Raw genomic sequence first — 18,834 nt, 5'->3', positions numbered from 1 at the left:
AAGCGTGGAAGCTGAGGTCAAATACAGAATTCAGTACCTTGGGATTAATTTTAAAGAAAACAAGTTCCTAGTACTTTAAGGTCCAGAAAGAAGATAAAAACAGGTAAACCAATCAGTGTGAAAGTGAATTGAGCACAACTTGTGATAGAGAATATAAAATTGTTTATTTTCTTCTAAACCTTTAACTATCAGCTAAAATGGGACAGTTTAAAGAAATGTCTACAGCTACTGAATTTTGTAATGTACAAACCCATTGGTGATGCTCCAGCCATGTCCTCAGAACGTCCACATCCAGAGTCTGAGAATGAGTTTAGTTCAACTTCATTCATTTATCAAGTTATTGTGTGTCATGTCTGCCTTCTCTGCTAACACTAATTTGAAAGTTGTCTCAGCCAAATGGGATGGCATTTCCAAGCTGTTTACGCAGCAGCACCGTCCAGAGGATACTATTTGTTGTAGAAGTTGCTTCAGGGACTATGAATTGGTTCCTTTTTGGTGTATACACATTGACTGAAGTAGTAGAGTTTAAACATATTAGTTGATCTGGTGATATCAGCCTAGGTGCTTGCCACGTTGAACTTCCTGTTGTGCTGAGAACCAGGAACAAGCACACTTGGACCTGAACATCTAGTCCATGTGTGAAACTGCCAATCCAGCTGCAAAACAAAGGAAGTCAACCAGATTCTGGAGCATACCACTGCTGGTGATCTGACTCTGGGCAGGAAAAAGCTGCAAAGCAAGAAGAGCCTTGCCCAATGTGAATCTCTGCTGTGTCAAAGCTATTCTGGAGCTCATCAGTTGGCCAATGAGCCAAGAGGGGAAACATTACTGGTCTCTGAATTAAATGAAAAACTCGAAACTTTGCTGGATCAGCGCATATCAGATGTATAACAAAGAGCGGGACTTGGATGAGGTTGCCCTGCTTCTTGGTGCTTAGTCTCAACTGAAACGACAGGGAGTTGAAATATTTGTTCATGAAAACAAACACAAATGACTTTTATACTATAAAACAAGTCCTTCATATGTTCTTGGATGGCCCACTGGCCACACGGGCAGGGGCTGTTGGGAGTTGCAGTCAAACAACACCTAGAGGGCCACAGGTTCCCATCCCTGGTAGGTAAGGGTCACAGCTCAGTGGTAGAACATCTGATTTGGACGCAGAGGGTCCCAGGTTCTCTTCCTGGCCAGGTAGGGCCTACAGCTCCCATAAACCCTAGCCAGCATCACCATGGTCAGCCTTAGTCATTTGTTGTCTAAAATGGTAGTTAGACTGAGAGTCAGTGCAGGAAACTAGGCAAGTGCCTATTTACAAGCCTGCTGAATTGGTTGCTTAGAAAAGGGGAGTGTGTAGCTGTGGCTGTATGATATGCAAATATTTTATACTCTTACTTGAATTTTGCCTGTATCTTGGTGCATTTTCAAAAGTAAAATTTAATACTCACATGCCAAGTCTCGGAACTGAGTTAACACAGGTTCAAAAAGGTCGTAATAGATTTGTTCAGGTTGGCTATTCTTTCGGATAAAGAGGAGATCATCCACTGTAACTGGATCAGTCTTCCCTTGCCAGAGAGTCAGACTGTACCTAGGAAGAGAAATCATTTGGGGGGTACAGGAGGTTTTTGGAAGCTGTGTAGTCTAGGATGTTAAACAGGAAATCATTCAGTGCTAAGGTCCAAACTATACGTTAAGTGGGAGATCCATGATTAGGCTGCAATTGACTTGATACCTGAGAGGCTTTGGGGTGTGTGGTTTGATTTGAGGAAATAGCATAGAAGGGAATGGGGAGCCAAGAACAGTACTGCAAAATTCAGAAAAGTCTTATTAGTATATATTTCATTAAATTTCTATTCCTCCTCCCAAAGGAGCCCAGGGCAGCAAACACTTCTGTGATAATTATTTTAAAAACTGTTAAAAACATCTGAAGACAATAAAACACCTAACACAAATTTAAGAACAGATGTAACCAAATCACAAGCTGACCCACCAAAAGAGAAACATTTTCAGCAGGCATCTAAAGGATACAGTCATGACACCTGCCTAATATCAACTGACAAGGTATTCCAAAGTACAGGTGATGTCTCACTACAGAAATGACTCTGTAGGATATGCCTACAGGGATGACTTTACAGGGATGCAGCTCTGAAGGATAATGTTCCAATCTGCACATCAGTCCAAGAGATGTAACCCAGCAGGGCAGTTAGGATCAGAATCCCCAAAGATCAAATTCCTCAAGCATCCCGAGTTCTTAGCAACCACTTCTTCTTCCCCCTACTCCCATTTTGCTGTGATTAATCTGGCTGTGTCCTTGTATTGCACTGTAGGGAGATCAGTGTTGTACCTTGTGGGCAATGCATTCTTTGTTCCCAAGACAGCACTTTGTGAAAGGTGGTTGGCATGTTTTGTGACTGGGAATATGTAGATTCATTCTAATATTAGCAGTTCTGTTTTAATCTGATCTATTGCATACAGTTTGCAAGTTTCTAGTGCGTGAGTAAACCAAGATTTCTGAATTAATCTCTGTGTGTTGCAGTAGAGATAAACAATAAGTGTGCTGTAAATCTCTTACCTGTCAGACTGGCTGAGAAGCCAGCTCAAATGAGGCCAGGCTGGTCTTGCCATGACGGCTCTTATAGGGAAGGTGATTCGCTGAGGCAGGTTCCCTACGAGGCTATGCATGTCCTCAACCATTTTCTGTGTGTATGTCTTGTTTGGAAAGAAAGGTAAATAGAGGGTTGACCATCCTAGGGAGAGAGTGCAGTCTGGGAACTTCTCCTGAATGAGTGAGAGGAATCTGAGGACAAACAACAACAACAACAACAACAACATAGCTGCAACTGCATACATCTAAAGCCATTCTAGTTTCTTTTCACACAAAGATAGCCAAGACTCAGAGCCTATTTGGGAAGCCTCTCTAATGACTCTGGCAGCTAATGACTCTGGGACTTGATCTGCTCCCAGTAACCTTCATACCTGGCTTTCAGCATCCCATAATCCTGATCCCAAAGCCTTCCCTTATTACATATATCTGTATTCTCTGATCTGCCATCTTTTGCCAATACAAGCTGAGACACTACTAGCCTGCAAAACACAGTCTAAAATCTAGAAGGAAACCCTGCTTGGCTTAGTGGTGATTAAGAGATTGTCTCAAGGCACAAGCCAACTTGGCCATTTGACACAATCAAGTAGACACTTGGCATTTATCAATAATTGTGTCGTTGCAAAATTGGCTCAGTGAAGTCTTGTGCTAGAAAAAGACTATAGAGACTGTGGGATGATTTGGAAGCTTTTCAGATGGAAAATGTTGGCTCCATTGCAGATTAAGTTGGGTCTGCCTCAGAGGAGAATTTATGCCACATATGCAGAGAATAGATGGTTGTGGGGTTATTGGGTTCCTAAGCTATCTGCAGCAATTAATCCACATTTTTCTGATGTCTTGCAATGCATTTTAGTGCAGTGGGACTACTGAGTACACCTTGTACTACATTTGCCCACAGGTGTCCCCTCTTGAGCAAATATGGGGCTGAATTTGACTATATGGGACAGTTTATTTACACCATTTCTAATTATATATATATATATATATATATATATATATTACACACACACACACACACACACACACACACACACACACACACACATATATACATACCCTCTAAGGAGTATACAGAAAATTAAAGCAACAGATAACTTAAAACAGCAAATATTACAAAAATACACAGTTAATATATAAAAGGGGGCCCCAAGGATATGAAAAGGGCACCTCTCCTCTCATAGTTCTTTCTCCAGCCTTTGTCCCCTTCTCCTCCAGCTGCTTTTCACAGGGTCCCCTGTATGCACATGCTTTACACAAGTGGAGGCTTAGGAGAAAGTCACAGGTTTTGATTTGACTCGACTCCTACCATGTGTCGAATGTTAGTGTGTGATAGAACTGTAGACAGGTACTTCTGGATACAGATGCTCCACCCCAGGATAGAAAATGCATCCTGATACAAATACAATAGAAGTTCATTTTACTCACCGGCTTGCGTTGACTGCAATATTAATAGGTACATTTGGGCCTCTCAAAATGTCTGCATTTAGCCACACAGGTCTGTGGATATTCATTTGAGAGGAGGTTTTTACTAATATATCCAGAGATGGGCCAACAGCTTTGATGCTTTTGAAATCCAGCTTGATGGCTAATTGGAAAAGGAAGAAACTCCTGTGAAATCCATCAGGTTCAGTTAGTGCCCCTAACTCAACCAGCCCTGCTTTGTTCTAGAATGGATGGATGGATGGATGGATGGATGGAGGCAACACATGAAGAGGTCTGTTGTGGGCACAAGTCACCCTTTGCGTGGATCTCTCCCACAGTCAGGTAGGCAGCCTTTGAGAACATACTTTCCTAACTTTCTACAAAGAAAACGGGCGCATCACAATAAATAGCAATGACCAAGTAGAGCTCTGGTGCAACAAATCTACTCGCCTCCCTCCAAAACAAAACAAAACAAAAAACAAATAGAAGTCCACAAAAAGTGTAGGATAATAATAATCACTGGGTAGGGGGCGTGTTGGTGACAGCATAAGACTTCTGCACAATTTTTGTGAAAACAAATCAGGACAACTGCTCAGTAAGTTTCCATCTGGAAGTGACCTGTAAGTTGCTTCATTATTGAGCAGGAAGTGAGGTAAACAAAATTAAATAAATAATGAAACCTTCATTCCTGATTGCAAGTTGCTCAGACTTGAAAGGAAATCACCCTCTATATTTCAAGTTTTTTGCTTGTTTTCCTGCCATGGTCAATGGGTGCATGTTCTTTTTGAGGTGTTTCGACCCAGTAATAAATTATGCTGCTACATCCAAACTCAAAATACACCTACTCTGCTTGGACTGCTCTCAGGGAAGCTACCCAGGGCCTCTTTTATACATAACCTCCTCCCCCCTCCTGGGAGATGCTTTCGGCACAAATGTAAAGTACTGGATATAAGATCTTAATGGTGTAGAGTCTCAAATCCACATTAAAAATGGGCCATTATGCACCGTGTCTCAGCCATTTCCATGCATGTGGCATATGGCAAGATCATAAGGCTGACAACAATAAATATGGTTAAATAAAATAATCTTTCCCCCACAAAAAATTACACTTTTCAGATGAAACAATTTGAGTAAAAACAAACCCAATACCATTGGCTTGAAGCTTATAATTTCCTTCCCTATCCACTTCAATTGGCACGTCTCCTTTCAACCAACATACCTTTATTGGATGACTTAAGGACTGCCTCCAGCCATTCCTGAAGAGTGTTATCACTGTAGATGTCAGGTGGATGGGCCATGATGGGCGTGTCTGTCTCATTGGGTGTGTTATGTGCTTCAACGGTGACATCAGCTTCCAAGGCCATAACGTCACCTGTACACACACACACACACACAGAGTGAGCGAGTGAGCGAGCAAGAGAGAGAGAGAGAGAGAGAGAGAATTCATAGTGAAGAAAGTTCTGTGCACAGTCTATTTGAATATGGTGGGAGTTTGGCATGGGCAGCTTTCACCCAGAGGAACCATTTCAGATTTTAGGGTCTGGGATTGGAACAAGGTCTAAAGGCTTGCTTCTAGATGCATTCAGTCAACTGTGAAAAAAGTGCTATATTTAAACTGTTTGCTGCACTTCTCTTATCATTTTTTTAAGGTAATAATTGCAGCAAATATTATTGATACAGAACAGACAATAATTTTATAAAGCAAAGGGATTTATTTATAGTGCATTTATTATTAATATTATTTCTTTATTGCTGTTGCCAGTTGCTTTTCTTATGGAGTAACTCAAAGTGATTTACGGTATTTTTCGCCCTATAGGACGCACTTTTTCCCCTCCAAAAATGAAGGGGAAATGTGTGTGCGTCCTATGGGGCGAATGCAGGCTTTCGCCGAAGCCTGGAGAGCGAGAGGCGTCGGTGCGCACCGACCCCTCTCGCTCTCCAGGCTTCAGGAAGCTATCCGCTAGCCGTGGGAGACGCAGCTCTCCCACGGCTTGCGGAGAGCTTGCCGGCACCCAGAAGCTTGGGGCGCGCTGAGCTCAGCACGCCCCAAGCTTCGGGCTTTGCGCAGCCTGTTCTGGGGGCTGGGGTCGGGGGAAGCTCGGGCTTCCCCCGCCCCAGCCCCGCACCTGGGGGAAAATAATATTTTTTTCTTTATTTCCCCCCCAAAAAACTAGGTACGTCCTATGGGCCGGTGCGTCCTATGGGGCGAAAAATATGGTACATTAAAACTAGTTAAAAACAAAACCAACCACCCCCAAAAAACTTACCTATATGAATAAAAGGCAGGACTCTAGGTCCTAGCCACATTAAAGAGGCCAAAATGAAATTAAGGGCTGAAAGCCCCAGGCAAAGAAAAAAACCTTTGTCTGCTTCCTAAAGCTGGATAAAGATGGCACCAGGTGTGCCTACCTGGGGAAAGCATTCCAGAAGCAGGAGGCCACTATCAAAAAGGCCCATTCTCATATAGTTCCAGGGCTTTTTTTTCAGCCAGAGCTCGCCGGAACTCAGTTCCAGCACCTCTCAGGTGGCCATCTTTATAAGAGAACAAGGGAGATGCTCATGGTGAGTTCCAGCACCTCTTTTTCTAGAAAAATAGCATCCTCAAAACCTCCCATGGAGGGGGGGGGTCACACAAAGAAGGGTGTCAGGTGATGATTGCAGGGTTCAGGTCAGTTTATGTGGGGAGAGGCAGTTCTCATTGCAAGGAGGGTTTAATTTGAATGAGGACTCAACACAGTTGAGTTCTGGAAATTTCAGTGGTGTTATGAGAAAAATATCCACCCAGAGTTCATTGTCAGCTGAGTCCTTTTTCTTACCCAACAGCAACTACGAGTGAGGCCAATCAGACACCAGGATAGAGCAACCAAAGGAGTTTAATTTCTCACTTGATAAATTATTTGTATAGTTTTGTAGGGACGCGGGTGGCGCTGTGGGTAAAACCTCAGCGCCTAGGACTTGCTGATCGCATGGTCGGCGGTTCGAATCCCCGCGGCGGGGTGCGCTCCCGTCGTTTGGTCCCAGCGCCTGCCAACCTAGCAGTTTGAAAGCACCTCCGGGTGCAAGTAGATAAATAGGGACCGCTTACCAGTGGGAAGGTAAACGGCATTCCGTGTGCTGTGCTGGCTCGCCAGATGCAGCTTGTCACGCTGGCCACGTGACCCGGAAGTGTCTGCGGACAGCGCTGGCCCCCGGCCTCTAGAGTGAGATGAGCGCACAACCCTAGAGTCTGGCAAGACTGGCCCGTACGGGCAGGGGTACCTTTATTTTTATCTGTAAGCTGCCTTAAGTCCCTGTCAGGGGAAAAGGTGGGGTATATATGTATGTATGTATGTATGTATGTATGTATGTATGTATAAATAAATGAACATCAACTTTTTTATTTTAAAGCTTAGTTGGGGAGCCTTTAGTTGTTGGACCACATCTTGTTGGACCAAACCATTGGCCATGCTGGCTGGGATTGAAGGGAATTGGAAGTCAAACAACATCGGGAAGGGCTTCTACTCCCTCCAATTTAAACAATATACAAAGTGCTATCTGAAGAAAAGAAGAAACTAATTGGGTTCACACCACAAAGAAATACCCAACACTCAGCATATTAAATTCCTACTGAAATAAATATATATTTGGTTTCTGATCACCAGGACAGCAGTGTTCCTGAAAGTGCAGAGGTCCTCCATTTTTATGCCATGTTCTTTTGATTCCTTTTGCTAACTGATAGACAACTCAGTGGAAACCTCTCTCTTCCAGTTCCTTCCTCAAGAAGGATTCCCAAGGCCCAATGAAATACTTGATTTTTTCAGATAAGATGTCTGATGTAAGTTGTGCCTGAGCTGATAATGGAAGTGGAAGAGTTCTACATCAGCCTGGAGCTTTCTGCCCATTCCTCTAGTTTCATTATCACAAGGTGATAAGCCCCTTCAGACAGATCGCAGTAGGAAACCGTAGCATTCCATGTTGATGGAGTTGTCTTATCTCACACAACTAGAATCAATTGCTCATTCTTATCGGTACAATGTGAGCCATCCTATCCCCCTTATCATTACAGATTTCTCTGCCTTGATTAACTGTAAGGAATGGTGTAGTTAATATGTTAAAGTTTAGCAGAACTTTTAAATCATGGTGGTTAACCCACCTTAAAAAAAGAAAAGGTATATTGGAAGAAGAATGTATTAAAATGCACTTTTGAACCTAGAATGAGCCCCTTAAAGTTAACTTCTGTCACTTGCCCCTCAAGCACATAAATTGACAAATAAACTGCAGTTGTTTTTCTGTCAGTTGAGGGATATTGACAAGCTCTTACACCCATTAGCAAGCCTATATACCTCTTTATCCTCCATGTGGGTGGTTGAATACAGACTTACTCTGAATTCGTAGCACTGATGTATCTGTGAAAAGCATTATTTGAGGGAGGGAAAACCCTCAGCTGGACTTGAAACTCAAGCCGTCTTCTTTCCTGCTACTACGGTACATACTTGAAAGTTTGTTCCTTGGGAACTGTAGAGAACAACACTTGCAACAAATGAGACCAATATCTCCATAAGTCTGGTAAAGAAATAATGATGTCTAACAACTGTAGAGCAGTCGGTGTGGAAGCACCTTCACAATGTGCAGTTAAAGCCCAAATGTACCTCTTTAACCACCACCACCCCTTCCCAACAAACATTGCCAAAGTCAGTGACATCAGTACGTCACACGGTGTGCGCACAGCATGCACACTTCACAAAGCACCAACCCCACACAATTGAAGGGGCGAGCTGGTGCACTTGTTCCCGATTATGGTACTTTTAGCCAGGCATGATCTAACCTGGGAGAAGAAAACAGTGTCTTACTCTTCAATGCCTCTTCCATTTCACTCTTCCGGTTTGCAGCATGGTACCAGCTGACCAGCAACCCATCTTTCCGGTCTATTCTCCTCAGATTGAACAAATAATCCAACATATCTCCACCTGTACTGAAGGCTTGAGAATCTAAACAGGAAATTGAACACAAATAAACACGGGTTACGCCCAATGCTTTTTTCTCTAAAAAAATGTTTAGGGGTACTCTCATATCACCATTTTATAGTTTAAATTGGGGAAAATAAATACAGTAAATGGACAAAAGTACAGAGATTCACAAAATATTTAGGGGTATGTGTACCTCTGCATTCCCCGAGAAAAAAAGCACTGGTTACTCCTAATAAAAACTAAACCCACACACAAAACAAAAGCTTTATGCAAATAAGAAAATAACGCAACTTCCCGTGTCATTCTTGGTAGTTAGAACCAGTTAGTGCATATCTTTGGTGTTGAAGGAACATACCATATTTCATTCATTTCAAGAAGGGAAGGGTCAACATTTCCTTTCTAAATAAATATACATACGGCTGATAACAAGATGACATTTAACACAAGGGCCAGAATTGGTGCAACAGTATGGTGTACAATTGGTGTACAGTATGCCATACCTAAATTTTCCAACAATACGTAAGAACAGTTTTGTTGGCAGGTTTTAACATTTTATCCTCCATGAAACTAGACATCAGATTTGCCAAAGTTATTTTCAAGGATAGGAATTGTCCTTGCAACCAGTTAAAGCCTGAAATGGTCTCTCGTGTGTCCTTTAACTATAGATTTATCAAGGGGTTTGAGAAAGCATAATTTATCCTATTAACAGATGGATTTCTGGTCAAACCTTAGAGAACCTTTTGAGTATCTTCCTTGAGGGGTGGTGTTGGTAATATATCTGAAGCTTGTAATATCTCTCAGACATGCTGTGATTTTTATTTTACTAACTTGTCACCTTTAGTAATTCATAATCAGTTCTGCTGAGGTTGTGATTTTGAATTATTTTGTATTTTGTACTTTGCCTAATGGTTAGTTGACTGTAATAAACATTTGATTGATTGACTGGTTTAGCATCAGGTATCCGAATCCTGTGAGGAGGGGTCTTATGTTACAGTTCACATCTTGGCTTCCCCTTCATGGGCTTACAAGTTCTTGGCTTCGCTTTCTTCCTTGCTATGTAGAAGTGCTTTCGTTTTAAACCCCCCCCCCCAAAAAAGGGTAAAGATCCTTAATCAAAATTCTGTGCAAATTCCAAGTATTGAAGAAGAAAGACGCTCAACCTATGGAGTGTTATAACTTAAGAAACTGCTTGATACAGAGACCATTGATCCATCTAGCTCTGTGTTGTCTACACTGACTGGCAGGGCTTCAGACAAGAAACATCTCCAGCCCTCCCTGGAGATACACAGGGACTGAAACTGGGGCATGGATGCTCTGCCACTGAGCTTTCCACTATAGCCCAGGGAAAATATCAGGCAAGGTTGTGAGGGTTTCACAGGGGTTGGGTTGAGGCTGTGCACATCTTAGGGAAAACAAAACTGAGTTTGCCCACCTTCCCACTACCCAGCCACCTCTTGTGTATACCGATTTCATGGAATCCGCCCCAGAAATATCCTGTGAGGCTAAAAGACCTGAAGTAATACATTTCATTGAACCAACTGGCCTCAAAATAAGTAAGCATTCACATTTTACCATAGAACCTTCCGCCTGAGGAAGAGTTCAGCAAAACAGGGAGCTTGCATACTTGTGCATCAACCTAAGCCAAAAGCAGTTGCAATCTAGTTGGACTAGATGGCCCTTCGATTCCCTTCCAACTCTACAATTCTATTCTTATAGCTGCAACAGAGAGCCTGTCCTGTCAACGTATAGATAACAAATGCAACATGAATTCTAACCCAGCAATCACAGCACTTATGTGAAATTCACTGGCCCCCGCCTCCAACAAACCCTGGTCTTCTTGCTTAGTACCTTGCGGGGATTTCCTGTTGACTGTCAGGGTTATGGTGAGAGCTATGCAAACGGAAATCACTGCCATGGCAGTGATCACAGCAATGACAACTCCTTTTCTTCCAGTGGAAGGACACTTCATGCTGGAAGCTGTCATGTTCTTTAAGTGTGTCAGCTCCTTGGCAGCTTCACCTATACAATTGCAGTTTCCTTCCAAAAACAGGATGAGAGAGTAAATGAAGCTGAAGAGGCAATTCAGAATGTTTAAACTCCAGCCAGAAGCCTTGGCCCCCCGAAAACAGAAATCAGGACGAAGGGATCTTAATTCAGTGGTATTCTTTTTCTCCTTTTAAAAATCCAGAACAGCTCTGAAGAAGTTTCCTTCCAATAATCCACTGTTGCCTTGAAGGGATTCTCTTAATAACTTGTGATTTTTCTCACTTTAATAATTACTGCCTTGGACAAGTCACTTGCAATACCATGCTACTGTCTTGGAGGAGATTCCTTCTAATGATGTTTTGCTGTCTTGCAGGTGTTTCTTTTAAAGAAGCTGGTACTTTCTTGAAGAATTGCTTTTCTAACACACCTTCCTGGCCTTCCTTTCTTCTGATAATCTGGCACTGCCTTAAAAAATAATTATTCTTTTTTAAAAAAAAAATAGTTCTGTGTTCCTTGCAGGATTTACCTCCTGGCAATCAAATCATCAAATCATCAAATCATCATCAAATCAAATCATCGTGGAGTAACAGGCTAAGTTTCTGCAATAGCTATAGGTTTTCTACCAAGAGGGGGGAAAGGCACTGGTGATGATCTCTCTAGCTCAGAAATAATTTTACTGAAGTTCTCTGAGGTTGTGCTCCTATGAAAAATCCATCAGGGCAATATTTTGAGGCCAAAGTCCATCTACTTGATATGTGCTGGGGTGAAGGGAACCTTCCCTCCAAGAATTTGTTATATTAATGCCATGTGTGTGAAGGCAGCTGTTCTGAGATTACGTAAAGATGGGCCCTCCCTCTTCAGATCTGCGCATACAAATGCTGGATCACATTAGACACCACCCCCACCACCAGGGAGGAAGAAAGAAAGACTATGCCTGCTGGTTTTAAATTAACAGGTTTGAAATAATACTGACATTATCACTTCTAAGCTTTCCTGACCTTACTAGATTAATATATTCCTCTGAAAAGCTTCTGTTAAAATTACAGCATTAGCCACACACACACACACACACACACACACACACACACACACGTAAATGCAAGAGGTTCAGGATCTCATAACAATTGAACTCATCCCACTGTAGATACAGGAGACCTGAGACATACCTCTGCAAATCCCACTAAAGCCCTTAAGTACTGTGCTTGCTTTACATATCCCAAGACAGGGTTGGGTATACACTGTGTATGCTGGGCCAAATCCTCATGGTGCTCTCTTGCTTTGCCTAGTGAAAACCATGACAACCAGGTTCAAGCCGATTCAGATGGCAGGCATGTGCGATGGCTACAAAGGAGGTGTTTCTGCCGCACAAGTTTGTGTTTCCTTTCTCTAAATCCCAGTGGGCTGCTGCTGTCACTCTCCTTCTTTCCAATAAGAAGCAGAGGCAACTGAACCCCAGCTTGGGGGCCTCTCGCTAAGCAGAAAAGAAAACTGTCCAGTAGTTTAGTTTGGGGCACAACAGTTTTTGTTAAGGTTAAACTCTTGAATGAACGTCTTCGAGACAGTTCACATGATCAAACAATCTGTTCTATATGTGGCAGGCAGGAAAGGTCAGTGTGCAATGCCAAGTGGCCAAGCGATTATTCCATTGTCCTGCCAGACTGAGACTGCCTGTAGTGTGCAGTTTACCCAAGCCCACAGCTCATCCTTGGATTAAAAACAAAGGGAAACCACAAAACTGGTGTTGTGCTGTGTTTTTCGTATATAACATGTCGTTGATGCAGTTAACAGTGCATTAGAGGTGGATTCATACTGGACCGTCCAAATTTCATTCTGCTTCATTCTGCAATGCTTCCTCAGCGTTACTGACTTGTTACCTAATTATAGCCATCTGGAGGGGGGCACACTTGAGCTACAGCACAACGAAGGTGGAACATACACACACACAGCATGGGATGAAAAGTTACATGACTTGAGCAAGAAGCTATGCACTGATTGGAAACCTAGCTGTTTGTTTACTCCCAAAACTTTTGCAAGCATGAATGGTATTGGAATGACGCAACTGTCCCGATACCACCGTAAGCACAAATTCTCCTGAACGCACAATAAAAAGGACATTTGGAGAGGCCCAAAGGCTTCCATGTGGCTGAGGAATCTCCTTGTCCAGTGGGGAAATGCAATGCCAGCTCCACGTCTCAGGGACAATGTACAGTTAAACCACGAATCAACAGCCTGCGTGACTTATTTGGCAATTTTTATGCAGTTTCTTTACTCCCTGTTGAAGTTTGCATAGAATCAGGATCTTAATATTCAAGCAGCACCTCATTGCTAGGGATAAAAGTAGCATCCATCACAGATCCAGTAATTCCACCCTGTTTACAGCATGATCTGATTATTTTTATTTGCAACTTATATTGTTAGAATCATCATGTAATCAATATAGTGATCATGCTATCAATAAATTTATGAACACGCACTTGCTATGGGAGCATGGCATTCTTAAGACTACTACATCCTTTCCAAAGCTGTCACCCAAACGCAGCAGACATTGGTCCATTAGGCCATATGGGGCACTGCTCCAGCCAGCCTCAGTCTGCCATCAGCCAGGCCCCACCTGCCCGCCTTCTTACTTACAACCAGCCAGAAGGCCGCTCTGTTGTCATTGGCTCTATTCCATCTAATGTTGGTCTTCCTGCCTTCTGCCCCACCAGCCCCAATGAGCACAAGCTACCACTGTCCAAACATTGTTCCATTTCTACACCACAAGCATAACACAAGTGTAGTATGCATGCAGACCAGCAGAATGAAAATAAAGTCAGATCCAGGATTTATGGGCTGGACAGGTGGCTCCTGAGAAGCATCATTTTAATTCATTTGTAAGCTTTTATGCGTCAGATTCACTTTTCTCAAAGCTTCCCTTCTACTGCCACCTTCTGGCTGACATGCTGGGACAAGTTAATCAGGCCTTGTTCCATTTTACAATATTCTTTACAGGATTCTAGTGGTGTACTGGGAAAAAATGAAGTACAGGAGATCATCAGGACAGTCGTCATAGCAATATTCTAAAGGAGAGTCCAAAATGTTGGTGCAAAAGAGGGGAAAAAATAAAGGATGCCAAGATCCAAGTTTGGAGCAAGTACTCTTTGGTGAGAGAACCCCAGCAGAGATTTAAAATCACAAAATATGCAACAAAGTAAAGCATGGAGATATAGGCTGTTAGACCTTTAAAATATACCCTTGTAAGTTCTAAAACTTCCCACTTCCCTCAGCATAGGAAAAAACCACGTTTGGTAAATAAAAAATTGGTTTACTTACAAATTCTTCAAAGGTTAGGTCCATGTATTTTTTCATACTGTACATCAGTCAGAAAAGTTGTATAGGCAGCAAAAATTGGCTTAGTCAAAATGGAGAAAGTTCATAAATTATCGCTACAAGAACACAAGAATGGCTTGTGAGAGCAATGTGACTAAACTGAAGCAATCATCTTAGCCTCCTCACAAGCTGAGCTTAAGTAGACTGGAAGGGGAATCAAGGCTTGATTACTAGTCCCTCCCAAGGTGAGCTAAGCCTGGCAGGACAGCTTACTCTATGGTATTAAGCCCTTCATGCATTAATTTGACTTAAGAATGCTGGTTATATGAGGTTGGTTATCCCACAAAAAATGCAAGCAACTGTGTTAATCCATTATCTATTGACATACACACACACAAACACCACATAATGTTCTATTGATTAGGCTCATAATCCTTTGCATAGTTTACCTGGGAGCAACCCTATTGAACTCAGATGATTACTTCTTATCAGGTCAATTTGTAAAATATAGTGAGCTTTAACCAAAGATCTTTTATTAGGAATGCAAACCATCTTGCAAAGATATGTTTCCATTTAAACTGATACCATGAAGTAGGAACCCCCATCAAAGGAAAGAAGAAGCCAGTTTCTGCATAGCTATTTCCTCCTATTCCCTGAATTTCTTTATGGGAATATATCCAGAATAACAAACACAGGTTGCTATTATGAAATCCTTCAGTAGGCTTTTAAGAATCGGTTGCTCATTAGCCTTTTTGACACAGGTGAAGATGGTAAATTCAGTAAATGGTAGCTCATGTTCTAATACAATTGTCTCCTGCACTTGTTTGAATTTCTCTTAAAACAACAACTGTGTTCCATTGCTGCTGCTTTGGTGTGTTCTAAAATAGTAAATGAAATACTGATGCTCCCCCCTCTGCTTTTTGGCTGCCTTTATCTAACTGCCATGGGGAGAGGAAAGAAGAGGGAGGGGAAGTTCCAATGGGCGTAATGGGGCTTACTCACAGGTAAACAGGTAAAGGATGGCAGCCACAGGGTTCATGTGCCTTTAACAGCTGTATGGCAGACAGAAATTCAAGAGGTTAAGCATTTTCTAGTATGGAAACACATACATGGCTTCACCATGATTGCGCCCTCCCTAATTTTGTGTTGTGGCATGTCTCCCATGGCAGATATGTTGTGAGAATTAGAGAATAGAGGGACTGTTGTAGCCTTATGAGGCTTTGCCCTCGGGTGGGAAAAATATTGCACCTGGGAAAGGGAAGTGGGAGTCCACAGACACTCAAGGAATAGTTTCAGAGAAAAAGGTTTTATTTCTACCATCCATGAACTGGTAGAAGCAGCAAGTGTGATAAGTCACAAAAAGCATGCACGAAGTCCACAGTCATGAGCACAAGCATATATACCCCTTTCCAGTTCCCTCCTCCTTTCTCCTCCTTCCAGAGTCCTGCCCCATGAGTTCCTCTGAGCATGAACAGAAAGCTGTCTTGGGACTCTTGGGACTCTTGGCACCCTTCCCAGGAAAGGGGGGGGGAGTTTCAGATATGTTTCAATCTCTTGTTCTGGCATGGTTCCCGGACAGAAAGCAAGTTGCAATGTGGTTCTTTAGCAAGGCTAGAAGGCATGAGAAAGGCCTGAGAAACAATGGACTGTTCTCTACCTTTGTTACAGCAGAGCGGAATGCTTCTGATGCTTAGCTGCTGAGAAAATGATTTTGAAAAGCTTTGAGAAGCTTTGAGCCTGCTTTGGTGGGGGGTGACTTCGGGCCTAGGTGAGGTCACCTGTCCTCACCTTCCTTCACTGTCATCCATCAGACTAAAAGTGACAGGTGCTGTTGCCCTCTTTTCAGTGTAAGTTCTATCTCCTTTTTGGATCACTTCAGGATTCCCCATTAAAATGCTACTTTTGGGGTAGTGCCCTTAAATGTTGTTTCGGGTGGTTTGTGATCCTGCTGTACATTCATCTCAGTGACTTGGACCATACCGAATGAGTGCTGAGTCTCCTCAACCTTTAGCATGACTCTGGAAGCAATGACACAAAAGGCTGTTTTGGGGTATCATGACTGGCTCGGTGCCCCCGATCTGAAGAAACAGGCTTAAAGTCCCCCTGGTCCAGTCCTTCTATTATTCTGTTGTGCTATGCCATGTTCCCATGGCAGCCATTTTGTGTTATGCTACACCTCCATGGCAGCCATTTTGTGACTGGCACCCACAGCCTGCCCTCAAAATTCAAAATAGAGTGGTACCTCGGGTTACGTATGCTTCAGGTTACATACGTTTCAGGTTACAGGCTCCACTAACCCAGAAATAGTACCTCGGGTTAAGAACTTTGCTTCAGGATGAGAACAGAAATTATGCTCCAGCGGCACGGCGGCAGCAGCAGGAGGCCCCATTGGCTAAAGTGGTGCTTCAGGTTAAGAACAGTTTCAGGTTAAGAACGGACCTCCGGAACGAATTAAGTACTTAACCCGAGGTACCACTGTATGCCCCTGGTCCAGAAAGGTTGATGACACCTGCCACACTCCAACTATTTTCTCTGCCCACCCCCTCTTATTTTCCCCCATAGTGTATTATGTTTGGGGGAAGGAAAATAAGCAGCAAGTGTGACAGGGAAGGAAGTGATGGGCCTTTATTTTAGCTTTTTGAAAAACAAGAAAATGCCTAAATACATTTGATTTAAAATAATAATAACCACCTGTTATTCTGGTTTCTGTCTGTTACTCGTGCAGTGCTTCCAGTATGTTGCACCTTCCTGTCTTTAGGAGAATTCCAGGCATGCCTCTGTTTTGTAGAAGCCATTTAGCAGCCATTAACTTCTCTGGGGGAAAGTGCAGGCAGAAGAAGCACAGGCTGACAGCTCCTTTGTCTGCAGACCAGATTTGCTGGTAATTTTTGACACTGTAACTCATTCCCTCATTAGAGTGCTAACATGACAGTCGCTCATGGAGAAAGTCAAGACTTTTTTGTTGCAAAAAACAAAACAAAAACAGACTATAGACACAAAGAAACTATTTCTAGCCTTTCCAAACACTGGCCTTCTTATATGTGAAAAAGCATTTCTAAAATTGTATCTAAAAACAAACTGTTCAATACTATAGACCCTGTATTGCTGATGGACAAGGAAAGGGGAGGTTGTGATATATTATGTACATACAATGGGAGCTGGGAGGCAAATATTGAAAATGTGGCTTACTACAACCCTGCAATGTCTACCGTATATCCCCATATTGCAGGTGGATAGAAAAAGCTGCAGCCAAGTAACTGATGATGATGTAATGCTATCTGCCATTTATATGCCCACATAGCAGAATGGAGTGGGAATTATAACCGTTGTGTATCATGAACGCTGCATTTCAGATGGATGCTAAGGTTGACAGACAATGGCTCATAATAGCTCTCTAATAAACAATCCTAAGAACTGCCCCCTATTCAGCCTCCCTATTGATGAATTAAAACATCAAACATGCCCTTTTCATTGCTGTAGTACAGAGTACACAGGTATTGCCAAGATACAGGGAGTTATGTAGGATACAAAGATATTTCAAATAAGCTCATTTCGTCACACAGTTATGCTGGAAACAGACACCACAGCAAAATATATCCTCCAAAAAGCAAAACATATAGTATGGGGAAATTTAGCTAAATTTGCTGCCTCCTTTGCTTCCCAACCTGAAGCTCAACTGAACACAGACATTCTGGGCTCAGTTCACAAACATCAGACTGCACCAACCTGTTGACCTCCAGATATTTTGGACTACAACTCCCATCAACTGCAGCCAGCATGTTGTATGAAGCATGACACAGTCACACACACACACACACACAGACACACTGTGGTCTTAGCAGTCTTACCGTATAAATGGAGAGCTTAAACAGGAAACCAGGTAATATGTGTTACCCTAGACTTTTCCTATCCTAATGGGTTGTATTTGGGGAACATGGGGATAAGATGTGAGGCTGGTGATGCACCCCCAGAACAATGTCCTCAAATGCAGGGCTTTTTTTCCACCCATGGCTTTAAGGATGCTGCAGAGAATCATTGTGGTCCTTTTTAATTCAGACACCCCCATTGCATCGTTTTGCTAGCTTTGCAACAACATGCAGAGGGAATACTGTTTCTCTACCTGCACAGCTTTTGGATATATAGAATAATACTTGACCATCCTTTACACCTGAACTTTCTGCACCACGTTACCCACTGGAGAGTTATGATGCCTCTAGTTACTTGCTTTTGCAGAAACAAACATGACTCTCTGCTAACTCCAGCTGCCCAATGCAGGGGTACTTTCCTCCCATCTGCAAAGCTCTGCCAGCTTGTTCTGGCTCTATGGACAGCGGCTTAGGGCTGAGGTGCCATAAAGGAAACCAAGTATGACCCCCATGGTTGAGATGCATGCTAGCTTTTACTAGACCACGGTACTAAAGTTGGACATAAGGCAGCTGAGCTGCACAGGACTCTTCTTCAAAAAGGCAGGCGTTCTGTGCTACTGAGAAGCTGGCGCTTTGAATATGGCGCAACTCCCTTGTTTTTGTCTGGGGTCATCTGTCCTCGGGTTTTATGGTGTCCAGAGCTTCCATC

General features: G+C 42.8%; 1 protein-coding gene across 6 annotated transcripts; it reads right to left on the bottom strand.

Annotated features, from left to right (window-relative positions):
- Nucleotides 1-445: 445 nt before the first annotated feature.
- FAM151A (family with sequence similarity 151 member A) lies at nucleotides 446-18,771 on the bottom strand. 6 transcript variants are annotated; one of them, XM_053392347.1, is made up of 7 exons: nucleotides 18,380-18,771; nucleotides 8,848-8,985; nucleotides 5,238-5,390; nucleotides 4,022-4,181; nucleotides 2,567-2,791; nucleotides 1,443-1,582; nucleotides 446-943 (listed from the first exon to the last, which is right to left on the bottom strand). In XM_053392347.1, the coding sequence occupies exons 2-7, from the start codon at nucleotides 8,954-8,956 to the stop codon at nucleotides 870-872; spliced, it is 861 nt and encodes a 286-aa protein (XP_053248322.1). In that variant the 5' UTR covers nucleotides 8,957-8,985; nucleotides 18,380-18,771; the 3' UTR covers nucleotides 446-869. The 6 variants fall into 6 exon arrangements, with proteins under 6 accessions (XP_053248322.1, XP_053248320.1, XP_053248319.1 ...); XM_053392345.1 differs by lacking the exon at nucleotides 18,380-18,771 and adding an exon at nucleotides 16,951-18,067; XM_053392344.1 differs by lacking the exon at nucleotides 18,380-18,771 and adding an exon at nucleotides 16,240-16,408.
- Nucleotides 18,772-18,834: the final 63 nt, after the last annotated feature.

This window comes from Podarcis raffonei, chromosome 6 (assembly GCF_027172205.1).
Source record: "Podarcis raffonei isolate rPodRaf1 chromosome 6, rPodRaf1.pri, whole genome shotgun sequence".
NCBI lineage: Eukaryota > Metazoa > Chordata > Lepidosauria > Squamata > Lacertidae > Podarcis > Podarcis raffonei.
Note: the sequence above shows the minus strand (reverse complement) of the source record. Positions and strands in the feature narration are given on the sequence as shown.